Source organism: Rhincodon typus, chromosome 6 (genome assembly GCF_021869965.1).
Source record: "Rhincodon typus isolate 14 chromosome 6, sRhiTyp1.1, whole genome shotgun sequence".
Taxonomy (NCBI): Eukaryota; Metazoa; Chordata; class Chondrichthyes; order Orectolobiformes; family Rhincodontidae; genus Rhincodon; species Rhincodon typus.
The window spans coordinates 39,311,952-39,329,954 of NC_063337.1; the positions used below are offsets into that span (position 1 = coordinate 39,311,952).

At 37.7% G+C, this 18,003-nt stretch overlaps 2 protein-coding genes across 4 annotated transcripts in view; one reads left to right on the forward strand and one right to left on the reverse strand.

Annotated features, from left to right (window-relative positions):
* The window catches only part of pspc1 (paraspeckle component 1), a 110,004-nt gene extending 108,675 nt beyond the window's left edge, over positions 1-1,329 (forward strand). For both annotated transcript variants that reach the window (XR_007262332.1, XR_007262333.1), the window contains one exon: positions 768-1,329. The gene's annotated coding sequence lies outside the window, so the exon portion shown is untranslated. The remainder of the gene's footprint in view (positions 1-767) is intronic.
* Positions 383-18,003, reverse strand: part of mphosph8 (M-phase phosphoprotein 8) — a 65,382-nt gene continuing 47,761 nt past the window's right edge. Inside the window, exons 9-14 of one of the 2 annotated variants that reach the window (XM_048598352.1) lie at positions 17,694-17,780; positions 13,770-13,924; positions 12,127-12,281; positions 8,047-8,177; positions 3,944-4,027; positions 383-2,741 (exon numbers count right to left, since the gene is read on the reverse strand). In XM_048598352.1, the coding sequence (XP_048454309.1) occupies positions 2,700-2,741; positions 3,944-4,027; positions 8,047-8,177; positions 12,127-12,281; positions 13,770-13,924; positions 17,694-17,780 (654 nt within the window). In that variant the 3' untranslated portion in view covers positions 383-2,699. Of the gene's footprint in view, positions 2,742-3,943; positions 4,028-6,767; positions 6,876-8,046; positions 8,178-12,126; positions 12,282-13,769; positions 13,925-17,693; positions 17,781-18,003 lie in introns of those variants that run through there. The other variant, XM_048598353.1, reaches the window with a different exon arrangement.

The following is an 18,003-nucleotide window of genomic DNA, read 5'->3' on the forward strand; positions in this document are numbered from 1 at the left end:
AGAAAACTCATCAGTCATAAATGCACTTTTCTACTCTTCCAGAACTTCAAGATGTCTGTCTATAAAAATGAGCCACTATTATACTCTGAGTGAAGTTTCTCATTCGCTTCCTGTTCAGGGATCTGTCAGCAGACCTGTCAGCAGACCTGTCAGCCTTTTCTGCAAATAGCTGGTTAAGCTGACAAGTCGAATTGTTTTTTGCCTCCCAGTCATCAGTGTGGATGATTGTTAAACCAGGGTAGCAGAGAAATTGCTTACTAGCCCCTTGTCGGGCTGACAATCTGCCTGACCTTCCTGCTCAACTCCTCTCGCCACACATTTACTCATCTTCTGCAGATCCTCTTCCCGTTCCTTTCCCAAAACATTTGCTATGAGTAGAAAAGGCTTCCATTTGTTTTATTTTAACTCATTCTAAAAGTTATTTCATCTGAATACAGGAATTTTGCAAAGTAAAACATTATGTACCAGATGGGGTTTCAAATTTCAGCTTTTACATTAAGCAAAATGAAATCTTTCTATCACAGTGTGGCTGCATTTCAACTTGCATATGTGAAAAGTGCACTTTCAGTTAGCAAAAGGAAGTACGTAGAGTAAAATAGGATCTCTTGACCAATTCTGAATTCTCAAGTCAACAAACCTGAGTGGTTAGATTGTTAGTTTTACTGGGAAGAAGGTGATTAGTACTATGGCTGCAATCTTTGTTTACTTACAGTTGGTGAGAATGACTGACAGATTATAAACAAAGTTGTTTTAAACTGCCCACTTAGCTCCAAGGTGACAGCTTTCAGACATCAAGGATGGAAGATCACTTCCTTTAACCTGGATACAAGCCCACATGATTTCAATATCAAAGAGGATGAAGATTTTGGCAATATTCCTGAAAACTGCAAGGAACTAGGTGGGGCAGGCCAGGAATGAGAGAGCAACTAGAAGTTGCAAGTCTCCAGGTTTACTTCATCGGAACAGGATTCTTACGCTCCGAATGGAAGGATCAAGTTAATGGAGTGTTAAAACGAGAGTGGAAAATTTGCATCATGAAAGACAGCTTTGGTATTGCAAGTTACCAGTCTGAGGGGGAAAAAAAATTAACAGAAGGAAATCTTCAAGGCGTCTATCCTTGGACTGATTGGAGAGAAAAAGAGGATAATGCAATGTATAATTTTGTTCTGTCAGCTTTTCGTGTTAATGGCTCCTGGTTTTTTTTTTGGGGCTTCTGGAAATCAAAGCTTTTTATTTCTTTAACTACATTTAAATGTCTTAAGTTACGTAAATACAGGAGAGACTTTATTTTTCAAAATATTAATGAGCAATAAAGTTGTAAAGATGCAATTTCCAAAAGATTGTTTTCTCCTACTCCTGACAATGTTCAACCTTTTCACAGCATCTTAAATTTTCTACATGAGGGAAATGAGTTATTAAATTTGTATGGAAGAACAGTATAATTTTCCACTTTCGAGCAATCCAGTTATAACCAGGTATGAAGACTCCTGGTGTTTTTTGTATCAACAGATTAATACCAAAGTTCAAACATTAGAAATTATATTTTACATGAGATTTACAAGATCAATTAAAGAATTTGGGTTTTACATGAGCACAAAAATTTTTCAACAATCACATTCCTCAAGTCACTTTTTTGGTAGTATTTGCAATATAGTTTAGGCACATTGGTTGTTGACATACAACATAATGAACAGCAAGGCACATTCTGGAGACGTATGTTATGTAAAATGTTCATTTTTTAAACATGCAATATTTTACACTTCTTGTACCATATAACAGTGCTTCCCTTTTTAAATAAAAATACACAACCATTGTAACAGATTTTATCAAAAGCCAATCTAATAATACTAGTGAGTTTACAACATGAATTAAAATATGAACAAAAAGATGGAAAACTGGTTCCTAACCAACAGGAAAACAAGAACATTCACATACAGCTTGAACTGAATTACGTGTTAGGTATTTTGCAGGTCACAAGATGAAATGTTTTCAAATTAGGCTCTGTTGTACATTGATGTCTAATAGGAATGCGAGAATACGTAGTTTAAAATGCTGCTCTGCACCATGATACACCATACAGATTCATAAATACAAAAACAAAATCACTTGAAACAAACTTGTAAAAGGTGGCACACCAGTGAACAAATGAACTGTGGTAAATGTGTGATTCTCTGAAAGGAGAACCTGATCCTATTCCAGTGTTCCCACTGTACTTCAGCAAAGTGATGAAGGCTACAAAACATCATCCACCCACCCTCTGTGGCAAGTGGTGTGAGCCAAGTAAAATAATTATCCAATCTGTTTCAGTACTTAGTTAGGAAAGTTTGACAGAACCCTGCCAGAAAGTATGAACTTGTTCATGTGTACCTTTTGTAAATATTCAATCTGGAGTATACAACCACTCCATTCCACATTGTGGAAAGTCCATATACAGTCAGGTTTTACATGGGTGAATGACACTGCACCAGTTATCTCTTCACACTAAATTGACTGCTACCTACAAGACGACAACTTTAAAAAACAATATAACTACAGTCTGTAAAACTTTAAATGCAATACGTTTCTGAAGTTGTCATTTAAGCATTTCAGACATTGCAGCATAAAATCCCAACTGTCCTGGAGGAACCGTACATAAAAAAATGCTCAGATCTCTGTAGTTTTTCTACCTGTAGATAATAATTACAATGTGGGCATATGGTTCACTGGAGTTGGACTCTGTATGCACAAATAAGCAGCTTTACCTGAAACAAAAGCGACATTCTATTAGAAAGCAGCATCAGGCACATACATCTCTATTTATTCCAAACACATTTTAATGGTAATATTCAGCAGATTATAAACAAAGATGAGTTAAGCAATCTCATGGGAACTACAAGGAGCCCAACTCTGATCGGGCCCTAATGAAGTACTGCATCCAGTTAATCATTATACTGGAGAAAGGATGTGAGGATCCTTGGAAGCTCTCATTCTGGAGATGGGGGAGATTTAATTACAGTTAGGTTGGAAAAACTGGAGCTGTTTTCTTTCACAGCAAAGGAGACTACGGGCAGCCTTGATTGAAAACATGTACAAGATTATGCTAGCAAAAGGAGGGAAGGAAAAACTATTCCCATTAGCTAACTATGATTTTATGGAGGAGCTGGATATAGTACTTGGGGCTAATAGCATCAAAGGATGTGGGTGAAAAGCAAGAACAAGTTGAGTTGGGATAATCAACCACTGGTGCAGCAGTTTGAAGGGCTAAGTGGCCTACATCTCCTATTTTCTATGTTTCTATACAAAGATTACAGACAATATATCTTTTGCCCAATGTTAAATATATATAAAATAATTTATCTTTTTTAAAGTAACTACAACCTAGAATTCACTACCCACAAAAAGGTGGAGGGAACAAAAAGAAGTTCAAAAGGAAACTGAACTAGGCTCTGGAGGCAAGTAAGCCTGCAGGTTTCTAAACAGATTGAGCAAGGAAATGGGATTGACTAGATAACTATGCAGAACACCATAAAATTATTCATATTCTGAAGGGTCACTAGTCTTAACGTTGACTCTGCTTTTTCACCGCAGATGATCCAAACCAGCCGAGTTCCTCCAGCAATTTGTTTTGCTTGATTTTCAGCATCTGCAGTTCAGTTTTTGTTTCAACTCAATAATTGGTACAAAACTATCCAACTGGCAAGAGATTACCACCAGCCACAAGTCATACAAATCGCTATTTTTGAACAAGAATTGAAGTATCATCACTTTTTACCAGTTAAAATTGTATTTCTAGTTCATATTGAAAGTAGTCTTATGCCAGGAATAAACCAATTCTTGCTAATTCAGATTAAAAATTGAGTGAATTGCTTGTTCTACTGCCAGACTGTAACTGTAATTGTATAGAGTTTTGAAACAAACATTTCCACTTTCCAGAGTTTCATCCAACAGGTCAATATAATCCTACCTTAGCAGTGGGTGCTTCAGCAAGTCTAATGAATAACTTATTGGCACCAGGCACTGGGCTAAAAGAATAAATAAAATGACTATCCTGGAAAACAAAAAGGAATTAAAGTGATCACATATTAGGTTTCAACAATGAAAAATGTAATAACACTATTTAAAATTTTACACACATTTTCCAATAGTGCTAAAATGCTGGTTTTATAGTGAATCAGCATATGGTATATACAGTTCCAAAATCCACATTATAGGAGAGATGTGAGTGCACCAGAAAAGGTCACGGGGAAATTTACTGGAATGTGCCCGAGTTGCAGAGTTTTAGCTATGAAGAAAGATTGGATAGGATGTGGTTTCCCTTGGAGCATTGGAGAGAGAGGGAACATGATTGATATCACTATGACATGTATAAAATTATGAGAGGTAATAGACAGGGTAGGCAGTTCCCCTTGGTGGAGGGATAAATAACCAGAGGTATAGATAGGAGGTAAGGGCAGGAGTTTGAGGGGATGCAAGGAAGAAAGTTTTCACCCAGGCGGTGGTTAGAGTCTGGAACTCTGCCTATAAAAAGGACGTAGAGACAAAAACTGTCATAAACATTTAAGTATTCAGATGTACACTTGTAATCCTAAGGCTGCAAGACAAAAGATGGAAAACGGGATTAAAATAGTTAGTTGGTTTTGACCAGTGCAGACTCAAATAGGCCGAAGGGCCTTTCTCCATGCTGCAGACCTCTGACTAAGACTCAAAAATGCTGTGTGTGTGAAATGAAACCGTTCTCTTCGCTTCACCTCCTTTCCTCTGCCCCCACCCAAAACCTTCTTCCTTGGACAGCAATCCAATCCCATCCTCCTCCACCACCTATCATCATACAGAAAACTCTCCAAGTCCTTTTTATCTCTCCTATAATGTGGATTTTGGAACTGTATATACCATCTGCTGATACACAACAAAACCAGCATTTTAAATAAAACATATGGGAATTGGCTGTGCCTGTTTCTATGGGACAAACTAGAAGATTACTTGTTCCAGTCTTACATTGTCCTCCCATCCATACATTAATGACCATCAGTTCTTACTTCCAACTGGAAAACTCAATTTTGTTTCAAATTTCTACACCTGCTTTTCTCATCCCTATCACCAGAAGTTAGAAGTCACACGACACCAGATTATTGTCCAACCGGTTTATTTGAAATCACACAAGTGTCTGGAGCGCAGCCCCTTCATCAGATGCAGTGAGACAGCACAGCACACAGATTCAGAGTTTATAGGCAGACAGATCAAAAGATCATACAACTGGTGTGAATAGAGTGTCAGATGATAAGTCTCTGCAGCTGACCAAGTGTTAGATTGTGAGTAAAACGTCAACAGCTGAATAACCAGCGAAGGGATGACCTATTATCCCAGTTAAGTGAGGCCGAGACAATTACAAAAAATTAAAGATAAAAGGTGGTGCTGGAGACAAACTAAACAACTAGAATAACAATGGCTATAAAGAGTCACATGCCAAGGGTCTAACCAAAGTAATAACTAATTCAAAATTGTACAAACTAATTTAAGATAGAGAGATCATAACAATTTATCAAGGTGATGCATCAAAACAGGACAGTAAGGAAGATTTTAACAGATACAGAACAGTACGGTGGGGTCACTTGTTGCGCAATACACGGCAGACACTCGTGATTCGACCAATGCTGTCTATTTCACACGCTGCAGGCAAGGATGCCCTGAGACAATGGTATATTAGCAACTGCATGGTTTTGTCACAACAGATGAACAAACACCACACAACAATCACCAAACAGGGGTGTTCCCTCCCAGTGGGGGAACACTTCAGCAGTCAAGGACATTCAGCCTCCGATCTTCGGGTAAGCATCCTCCAAGGAGAACTTCAAGATACACAACAACACAGAATTGCTGAGCAGAGACTGACAGCCAAGTTCCAAACCAATGAAGACAGCCTCAACCATGATCTTGGGTTCATGTCTCGCTACAGGTGATCCCACCACACTTCTATATCTGTTAAAATCTTCCTTACTGTCCTATTTTGACAGCATCATCTTGATAAATTGTTATGATCTCTCTACCTTAAATTAGTTTGTCCAGTTTTGAATTAGTTATTATTTTGGTTAGACCCTCAGCATGCGACTCTTGTACCTATTATGTTATTCCAGTCATATTGTTTGTCTCCAGCACCACCTTATTAATAATTTTTTGTAATTAATAATTCATTTAATTGGATTATAGGTCATCCCTTCGCTGGTTATTCAGCTGTTCACATTTTACTCACAATCTAACACTCGGTCAGCTGCAGAGACTTATCATCTGACACTCCATTCACATCAGTTGTATGATCTTGTGATCTCTCTATGTATAAACTCTGAATCTGCGTGCTCTGCTGTCTCACTGCACCTGATGAAGGGGCTGCGCTCCAAACACTTGTGTGATTTCAAATAAACCTGTTGGACTATAATTTGGCGTTGTGTGACTTCTGACTTTGTCCACCCCAGTCCAACACCAGCACCTCCACACCACTGCTGGAGACAGTGTTAACCAATTTACAAGTCAAAGCAACTCAACATTTCCTCCCAGTTAAGCGGCTGCAGAGCAACCCAAAGTTCCCAAGATGAGGTCAGTGCCTTTAAGTTACAGTGCAAGTGACTTACTGGCACTTATCTCAATCTATTTTAGTATATTGTATTTGCTGCTCAAATGGATATCCTTTACAATAAAGGAAATTAAACAAAATTTGGAAATCATTTTGCTAAGCTCTTTGTTCAATCTCCAAGACCATGATTCAACCTCCAGTCACTTGCCATTTTAATTCTCACCTCATTTCCATTCTGGTGCATCTGATACTGTTTCAGTCAGTTTAAATAAAAGCTTGAGGAAAAGCTTTGAAGATCAGCAACATGTCTTCTAATTAGGTACTTTATAGCCTTGGACCCCAAAATAAAGTTCAACAAGGTCAGGTCGTAATGTTCAATAAATACAAGTGAGCAAGTGTTAATAGTTATTCTGTTGCCATTTACAGAATCTCCAGACCAATCATTTTTCTTGTCCCATTACTAAACCATTATGCCTTCCACCAGCATAGCTTTTGGTCATTTAAATCATTGCTGCCTTTCTAACTGAACACCAAACTTTGTCTTTTCTTCCTCTTCCCTGGCCGTTGGTTACCTTGCTTAAAACCAATTACAACCAATTAACATTTTGCAGTCTAAAATAGATCTGAAATCTTAAATATTTCTTTCTGCAAAGATGCTACCCAATTTGTCCATTTCCAACATGTGCTTTATTTCAGGTTTCCATTTATTTTATCAACTTCATTTAGAATTGGTAGATTAAAGTACAGGTGCTGTGTGATTGCCAAGATTATAACACGTGAAACTACAATGCTGTACAGTAAAACACATCATTTCCAATTTACATGACAAAATCATAAATTTGATTAAAACTGTGCTTTTGGTATGAAGGTTGGTAAAGAGGGTACATAGGAAGTTAAATAATATCCTATTGGGTCTGAGGCTACAATTCTCTGAAATTGAACAAGGTCGTAGTTTTGCCCAGTGATGAAATTTTGATTAATGTGCTCCTTTTAAAGCTGTGCAGTTCATTTACAAGTAGAACTCAGTTTGCAAACAGGTTCCATTCTGGAGTCCATTTAGCAAATCAATTTGTATGCAGGTTGGAACACAATGCAGGACAACATAAAGGAACTATTCATGAAGTAGAGGAAATGTTCGTTTGTTAGATCTTTAAAATTACATCCCTGTATGAGATTGTGTTCATAAGTACAGGTGTTTATAAGTCAGAGACGCCCTGGAATATCAACAGTATGCAAGAAAGAATAAGAGTATGAATCTTACTTCAATCTATTAGTTGGGATTGTAGTTATTTCTGTGCTAAGCATATTTGTAAGATTTTCAAAATAGGTTCAATTGTAGAAAATGAATTTTTCAACTCATTGCCCAAACAAAATTGAAATCACTGGAAAGGAAAATGGCACTGCTTTAACAAAGTCATTTTTACACGAAGGCACTAATTAGCAAGTTGGGATATAAGCCTATCAGGTTTAGAAAACACAAAATGACAAAAGCGAGTACTTACCAAAAATACAGGGAGTTGAAACTTATCATTTAGAATAACAGCCTGAACACTGCAGGATCCACAGAGTTTAGCCACTATATGGTCATGGCTATAAAAGTTTGCATGAAAGATAAAGAGAAGAATCCCAGTTCCTATAGAAAGAGTATCCTGGATTAGATTAATCTACATATATGGAATGCCAATACAACACTTTTGCTGCCTCCACTAAGTTATAGCTGATGTACCCTTACAAATGTAATTTGCCCAATGTTTGCAACAGACAATGCAAGACTAAAACCAAAAATGCCACCCCAATATCAAAGTTAAATTAGATAGCATTTGGCAAATAAAGGAACAAAAGTAGCAGTAACTAATAACATAGGAACAATTAGGTAACTTTTTGCTCTCAAACATGTTCTGCTATTCAATGAAATCATGCCTAATCTATAACCCAAATGCAATTACCTACCTTTTACTCAGTTTTCCTTCATGCCTTTAGTTAACAAAAATTGGATTGATCTCGGACTTAAAATTGACCGTTGATCAGGCAACAACTATCTTATAGAAAAAAAGTCTCAAACGTCAACACAAAGGGTGGCAAATATTTCCTAATTTGATAATTGAAAGGTTTTGTTCCAATTTGTGGAGTCTCATCTTAGACTCTATAGTCAGCAAAAATTACCTCTATCTACACTTTCAGTTCCACTCACTACCATGAAAGATTTGATCAAATTACCTTCTAACCTGCTGAATTAAAAGGAATACAACCAAAATCTATGTAACTTCTTCTTATAACCCTTAGATCCCAGTATTTATGTGTCACTCTCTCCAATGTTACTGTATCCCTAGCACTGCACTCCCAAGTCTCAACTGTTTCAAGACGTTCACCATTTAGAAAGTACTTTGTACTAACTTTTCTACGTCAAACGGTTGACATCCGATTTCCTATACTGAAATCTACGAGGATTGTGCTCACTTAATCCATATTTCTTTGGAATTTTATGCTTCCATTTACACCACTTCATGTTACCCACCTTTGCGACATCAACAAATTTGGATATGTAGCTCTCTATTCCATAATCTAAATTTAAGGGGTTGAACCAGTTTCAATTAGTTAAGAGTAAATAATCAATCAGTCAGCAATGTTTTCAGAAAGAACAAGTGGGACAAAGCTGAGTACCCACGGAATTAAAGAGACAAGAAAGGACTGGAACACAAAAAAAAAGGGAAAGGCTAGAAACGTCAGGAATGATGACGAGGAAGCAGAACGACTGTATCGGGGGTATTGTATTAGCAATGGATTGAGAATTGGTTAAAGACACAGCAGACAGTCAGGATTAATAGGCCTTTTCAGGTTTGAAATATGCAAGTAGTGGAATTCCACAATGACCAGTCCTAGGGCCTCAATCATTTAGTATCTATATTAATGGCATAGAGGGTGCAGAATGTAATTTATCCAAATTTGCTGACAATACAAAAATAGGTGGAAGTGCATGTTGCAATTATAACACAAGGAATCTGCAAAGGGATAAACATAGGTTGAGTAAGTTGACAAAACCTTAGCAGATGGAGTTTACTGTAGGAATGTGTAAGGTCATGCACTTTGGTAGGAAGAATCAAAAGACAGGCTATTTAAGTGGACAGGGATGCTAAAAAAGGTACCATTTTAAATACCTAAACATCAAATCAATTAATAAGTAACATATGCAACTTTGATATAGTTTCCCTTCTGCTGACATAACTTTGTTTTTTAAAAAACCCATCCTTAATATTTGCTCTCCAAATTTTGATTCAGAATGTTCAAACTTGTCCATTCCTAACAGTACTGTGGATTTTCGTACACCAAGGAACATAACTGTTCAAGAAAGCAGCTCACTACCATCTTCTCCAGGGCAAACAGCGATGGGCAATAAATGCTGGCCTCCCACATTCCACGAAAGAGCAAAACAAACTCTCCATCTTAAATCATCAGGAAGCTAGCAAATGCTCCCAAAAATGGCAGGTGTTCTAGAAATGGTATACAATCTTCTCTTATAAAACTAAGAAACAAATTGTATTCATTGCAAGAAAGTTAATGAGCAGCATTTGAAACAAGACCTGCTTATAAGCGGTGAGCAACTTAATGACATAAGCATAAGTAACTAACCATTTTTAGCTGCCCACAAGTTGCATTTAAGTTTTAAGCAGTGCCTTTTTCATTGACAAGTGAAAACAATGCAAGTGATGCAGACTTTTCATAGTGTAAGGACACATATGCAAATTAGCTCTAAGAGCATTATGAAAGCCATTGTGCATACACAGTTCTTCTGGTTTGAGTACCAGGGATTTCAATTTTTATGACGCCAGTGAGCAATTCAGCAATGGTAAGACTATTGAACATTATGGAGCGATGGTTGGATTCCTTCTTGTTGGTGGGGGGTCAGTGCCTAACAATGTGTGGCACAAATGTTACTTACCACTTAACAGCTCAAACCTGGATGTTGCCCAGCTCTCGCTGTATATGGACATGAACTACAGTATCTGAGCACAATGCTCAGCGCCACACTTTCTTGCAATATCCCCACATCTGACCTTATAATGGAAAGAAGACCAGTGATGAAATAGCTGAAAATGGTTGAGTGTATGACAATATCCTGATGAACTCAGGTAATGATGCTGTGGGACAACAAGGTGCAGGGCTGGACGAACACAGCACGCCAAGCAGCATCATAGGAGCAGAAAGGCTGACGTTTCAGGCCTAGACCCTTCATCAGTTTTTTCTGATCAGTTGTTTCAAACGCTGCTCATTAACTTTCTTGCAATGAATACAATTTGTTTCTTAGTTTTATAAGAGAAGATTGTATACCATTTCTAGAACACCTGCCATTTTTGGGAGCATTTGCTAGCTTCCTGATGATTTAAGATGGAGAGTTTGTTTTGCTCTTTCATGGATTGTTGTCTCGGATTCTCCAGCATCTGCAGTTCCTACTATCTCTAATGATGCTCTGGGATTGAGATGATCAACCAACAACTACAACCATTTTTCACTGTGCTAGGCATAACTCTAACAAAAAAGAATGCAACACTCCCTCAGTACTCAGTCAGCTGAGATGGCTCAATATCTGGATTGCAGATTTAGCTTGTATCCGACTCAACTTGCAAATGGTAACTGATTAAGTAGTGCAAGATAATGCTACAACTTGGTGCAGTGATATCCTGAATTTAAACTTCATTATAGAACAGATGACGAAGATGGACACATCATGTAGCATTGAGGGAATGCTGCATTGTCTGAGGTTTTCCCATTGCACAGGGAAGATCTCCTCTTCTCAGAGCCAACACTACTCAGAATGCCAATAAAATTAGATGTCTAATTGTTCAAATATTCTTTGTAGGATATTGCTGCGTGCAAATTAGCTGCCACACTTGTCTATAAAAGTGTTTAGTTTGCTGAGATTTGGATCCTCCAAGGACATAAAATAAATGCAAGTTTGTACTTACTTCCTTTCAAATGAACTTAAAATATAGTTCAGTTGGATCAAAGAAGTTGATATAAATTCAAACTGTTGCTTATATTGCAACAGAGTGTGATATACATGCTTCTGACTTTTTTAAAACATGGAATACTTTAATTGATTTGAACTAGTTAAATTTGTGCAAAGGTTTCTCCAAATTTAAGGCAATACAGTAATAAGAAAGAGAAAAAGAAACTGGAAATTCAAAACACAGGAGTTAAAAAGGTCCTTGAAAACTTGATTTTAACTTGAAATCCTCCCTTCCATTCTGTTTAATCAGTTATATCCAGGAGCTCCATGTCTGACATCACTTCTGAAAGATGAAACCCAAGATTTTAACCATACTTCTAGGTTTGTGGTCAACATTTATATTTTATTTTAAATTACAACAACTTTTCTGAAATAAAAACAGGCTTTTAGTAGAGAAAGCATGCTTCAAGTTAAAGAGAAACAAAAAGCTAGAAGCAAAAAACAATGTCTTGATATTAAACTTGGAATCATTCTCTAAACTGGACAACGATATCTCTCATTGTTGAAAGTTAGTCAATGAAGCCTATCCTAGCCAGTATTAGTAGGTTTATCTTTATGTTGTAGTATACTCACACACCTTCAACTGAACTGTGCTGAGGTTTATAGTTGAAGTCCAAAGCAAAGTCTGGTCCTTCACAAAGTCGGTGACAAGCAACAGGAAACACAGGCTCAAGCAATGACAGACGTGCTTCAAAGTAATCTCTGATTGTTTCATCTGTTACTCTGGATATACTAGTCAGAAAATAAAGTTTACTTATTTTTAAGCTCTCATCTCCAAATATCCTAGAAATTTACCAGCCTTTTTCAAACATCATGAAAAATACATAAATAATATTTCACAGGATTTATTCCAGGACAACATGCTTTGGAGTTTGTTACAGTGATCCCTATCGTGACTATGCTGGTGATTTCAATCACACAGACGGGAAATTAGCCATAGAAAGGAAATAGGCAAGAAGAAGACTGAATGCTGTTGACAAATATCAAAGCAATTGTGACAGTCCCGAATGTATATTTCTTAGCTACAGTTGTGCACATGTGTGCGTGTGTGCACGGAGTGGAAAAAGACAGAAGAGAAAGTGTATATAAACAGAATAAGCAGAAAAGCTCTTACTCTTAAGAAAGAAAATCTTTCAATTTTCTCCTCTTCCAGACGCGCTTTCACAGTAACCCTAAAGTGTAGCCACAACCATTTATTGAATGTGCATTCACAAGAACATGATTTGCCAGCTGAAGGCTAACAGATCATGTTAGATCAATTTCAAGCAGAGTTTTAGCAACTTAAATTAACAATTAACTTGTTGGATAAACACACAGTTCTAGGATTTTGATTCAGATAGTCATTCCTTTTTTCTTCTTAATGGAAGTGATTCTCCCAAGTCACAAGTAGGCTGTGAGAACATGCAAGTAGCCCTTCCATTGTGCTTGTGCTCCCAGACAGAATTTGCTGTCAGTGACCTGACCAGAAAGGCTGAGCTTCTCTGTTGTTACTATTTCTTCAAGTATTCTGGTCTATAGCCAGACTTAGCAAGATGGAAGCTTTACTCTTTATTCAACTAAAGAAGAACTGAATGAAGTTGAGGTACACAGCAATCTGATCAGTTTCACTACTACAGCAATTACTGTAAATACAGCTAGAGTGTCAGCATAATTTGTCAGATAAGCCCGAGTGAAAGCACTTAATTGACAGGTAATTGCATTTTAAAAGCTTCAAAACTGCTGGCCACTCAAAGCATCAGTTACAAAGAGTGCTGCTATCATTTGCCAAAAATAAGTGGGCTGCATTGGACAAATGGCATGGTACAACAATCGGAACTGTATTTGTAAACTTAAACATTGAGTACTGGTACGATAGTCATCTGGTACAAACTCAGTTAAGGCTGGCATCTGTGGATCAGTGTGGAAGAACCTTCCCTAATCCAGGTTGACAAAGCAAAAAGGACAAGTTGGGATCAGAAGTTCTGCACAGACCAGAGGTTGAATAGCGTGTGCAGATTTCAGATGATTTCACTTAACATTTAAAAATCTGTTCCTTTGTGGGAATTTATTAGGTACTTAACCAGGGGTACAAAGCTGATAAACATCCACAAAATATCAAAACACAAAGCAGCATAATCCCACACTGTTAAGAGCGGAATAAGAAAGAAATCAGATGTTTGAAACCATAGAAATAGTCACCTGACATAGCAACGAAAATAATATCCCTGATGATGCACTTACGTTTCCACATGATTCTTCAGGAGATCATACACTAGAACATTATTGCTCTGTTTAGCATAGTATAGAGCATTGTTCTGGTGTTTAGAAAGGATACCACAGTCTGCACCATATTCTAGCAGAAGTCTTACAATGTCAGCATTTCCTCTCTTACAAGCCTACAAAAGGCAAAATACAAGTGTTAAGTGATCGGATCACATTCCTTTTGTTGCTAAGTAATAATGTATTTTTAGCTCTTCCTTTAATCACCACTAGGTTTCCTACTTTTCCTTGTTTACATTTTGCCCCTTGACAGTATCTGTAGGCACAAAGTCAGTCCCGACAAATATGTGACAAGTACTAAAGCTTTCTACCATCACCTTCTTTCTGTTCTAGCACAACTTACCACCTACAGAAGAAAAATCATAGAATGATAAGAGGCACAGATGGGCTCAATTTGTGATATCTCTGCATACGAGTCATTAGCTACACCCACTATCCTGCCATTTCTCCGTATGTTTACCGTAAGTTTTCCCTGCAGATAAATTATTCAATTTATTTACAAAAACTGTGATTGAACCTGCCACCAAACTCTCAGGTAGCGCAGCCCAGATCCTAACTTGCATAAAAGCTTTTCCTCATGGTTGCTCAGTTTCTTCCAGCAATTAACTTAAATCCACATACTTAGTTTTCAATTTTCCATCAACTGGACTTAGTTCATGCCAAATCTATTGTACCATCTGTTATTCAACTTTGAAAGAAGCAAAGCCATATTTTGCTCCCCCTTACAAAAGGCTCCAAACATTTATCCTGATTATATCCTCCTCAGGTGAGGCCGTAGACTTGCTCACCGAACCAGTGGGTTTGGTTGCAAACGTTTCATCACCCTGCTAGGTAACATCATCAGTGCACCTCCTGTGAAGTGTTGGTGTTCTGTCCCGCTGGTTATTTATATGCCTCAGTTTGCTGGGTTTTTTGGTACCACTTCCAGTTCTGTTTCAGTGGTTTGTACACAGGGTCTAATTCAATGTGTTTGTTGATGGAGTTCCAGTTGGAATACCAGGCCTTCAGAAATTCCCTGGCACGTCTCTGTTTGGTTGGGCGAATATGGATGTGTTGTCGCAGTCGAATTCATGTCCCTTGTTGTCCGCATGTAGTGAAACAGGTGAGAATTGGTTATGTCTCTTGGTGGCCAGTTGGTGTCCATGTATCAATTTTCTTCTGGTTTGGCCTATGTAGGGTTTCTCACAGTCCTTGCATGGTATTTTGTACATTACGCAGGTTTTGCTGGTTTTGGGTATGGGATCCTTTACGTTCGTCAGTAGCTGTTGTAGGGTGGTTGTTGGTTTGTGGGCTACCCTGATAACTCTGGGTCTGAGTAGTCGTGTGGTTATCTTTGAAGTGTCCTTGATGTATGGTAGGGTGATAAGGGAGTCTAGTCTGGTTGTGGTCTGTCTCAGAAGTAAGGGCAGATTGTGCTTTTCGGGTATCCATTCCTTTTGAAGACATTGTATAGGTGCTCCTGTTCTGCTTTGTGTAGTTCCAGGTTGCTGCAATGTATTGTGGCTCTTTTAAATAGTGTCCTGATGCAGTTTTTTTTGTGTTACGTTTCAAAGAGTTCCCTCCTCATTCTTCAAAACTCTGCTGAAAGCAAATCCCATTGAACCAATCTCTTATGTGACAAAACTGCAATCCCAGGAATCAGTCGAGAGAACTTTGATCTAGTCCCCTCTCAAAATATTTCTTTTCTTTGGTAAGGAAACCAGAACTGCATACAATACTTCAAGTGTGCTCTCACCAAGGCCTGCACAGCTCCAGCAAGATCCTCATGCTCCTTTACCTAAACACTATTGCTGTGAAGGCCAACATACCATCTGCCTTTCCCACTGCTTGCTACAACTGCATGCTTTGTTTCAGTGAATGGTGTACAAGGACATCCAAGTCTCTCTGTACATTAACTTTCCTAATCTAGCACCCATTTAAATAATACTCCACCATTCTGTTCTTACTACCAAAATGGACAACTTCACACTTCTAATTTTGTGTGGTCAGCAAACTTAGAAATATTACATTTGATGCATTCGACCAAATTGATATATGTGAATAGCTGGAACCCCAAGTACTGATCCCTACACTACTCCATTTATCGAATGACCAATTTTTTCCTACTGTTCCATTTGCTTACCAATTCTCAATATCTGTATATTACCACAAAACTGTGTGCATTTATTTTGTACACTATCCTCTAATTTTATCAAAAGCTTTCTGAAAATCCAAACACGCCACAGTCACTGGTCTCCCCATTTACTCTACAAGATATATAGTCAAAAAAACTCCCGTCAGTTTGTCAAACATGACTTCCATTCCATAAATCCACATTTACTCTATGAAATCCCATTTTTCTTCCAGAAGTGTTCTATTACTACAGCCACTAACAAACTCCAGAATTTTCCTTATTACCGATGTTAGTAACTCCCCGACTTTCTCCCTCTTTTAGTAAGAGGAAAGGATAGTGGGGTTGCATTTGCCAGCCTCCAAACTACCGGGATTGATTCAGGATCTACAGAATTTTGGAAGATGACAATCAACGACTACACTATTTTCATGGTCACCTCCTTCAGTAACCGGAGATTTGTATTGTCACCCTGTGGATTTCAGCTTTCAATCCTACTAATTTCTCCAGTACTTTATAAAAAACATAACGTTCTTTTCTAGAATAAAACAAAGTACTGTGGATGCTGGAGATCTGAAACAAACAAAAACAGAAATTTGTTTTCTTTCCATAAAGGGTCACTGGACTAAACGTTCACTGTTTCTCTTCACAGAAGGAGCAAGATCTGTCACATTTCTCCAGAAATTTCCATTTTGTTTGGTAGTAATGTCCTTCACTGTTTTCTTAGTGTTTGTGGGAATTTACTCAGCTGGGCTTCACAGAGAAATAAAGTAGCTGTTTAACTGCTTTGTCATTTTATTGTTCTCCATTATCCCATTTCGGACTATAAGGGGTCTACATTTGTCTGCACGAATCCTTTTCTTTTTACATACATACAGTATGTCTTACAGTTCACTTTTATATGATTTACAAGTTTACTCTCATAGTTGCAATGGAGAACCAGGAGGCCAATTTAGAAAGAATGATAATGCATTCCCAGTCATGATATCGTCATAGTTCCCTATTTCAGATTTAGGGCCCTTGTACATAATCTAGTCATTAGTTTTCTATTCACTAACACGTGGACTTCAAAACCCTAATTTACAAATCCCTCCGTCCTTTCCTACTTTCAACGCCCTCTGGCTTTATGTATAGCTTGTGTTCTTAAGATCATCACCTCTGCTCCACACACTTAACACTCTTCATTCTATCATAGATAACAATCTTAAGGTGCGTTAGCTCTACTAGTTTGTAATAAATTCTTTTCCCACCAGAAGTCTACTGAAACCTCAACTATTATCTATCATTCAACTCCCCATAACTATTCAGAAATTTTTTTTCCTTGAAGCATCTTGGGATTTTTTTCCTGCTAACTGAGCACAGAACGGTTGTGAATTAAAATGAACAGCCATCTGACCATTTGTTGACATGTTTTAAAACAACACTATCCTAACATTGATTTAGATCATTCTAGGCTATAAACATTTTCTTGATCAACTCTAAAACCTCCTCCATTTACAAGACCAACCACTATTTTTCCCCACAGGGAAACAAATGTCTATGTACCATTAAAAAAAACAACTGAGCAACAGGGAACAAGCTACTTAAAGTTTACTTTTCCAATGCAGAACCATGCGAAATGCCAACGTCAGTTCACCTTGAGCATACTGATAGGGTAATACCAAGAATAATTACAAATTGGAACTCACTTTTGTCCTACAAAATTCCACTTCAAAACATGATATAAACAATGTGTTCTGAGAGCTTTGGGGGGCACCAGCATAAATGACACATACCTTCATTAATGCAGTCTCTCCACTGATTTGTTGAACATTGACTTGGGAACCTGCCTCCAGAAGAATTGCAACTGTTGTCAGATAATTCTTAGGAAGTAGAGAAAGAGGAAATAAAAACAGGTTAGATGCTCATATTTCACATGTAGCACAGTGTGCTACATTTAGCAAGCGTGTATAAATGGGATAATTTGTACGAAGTCTCAGTTATAACAGCTTTTTCAACCATGAGGAGGACAGGCTTTAACCTTTCAGCAATAGGCTATGACTTTAGATAAGAGTCTTTAGTCTCTATACTATGTAAATAGGCTTC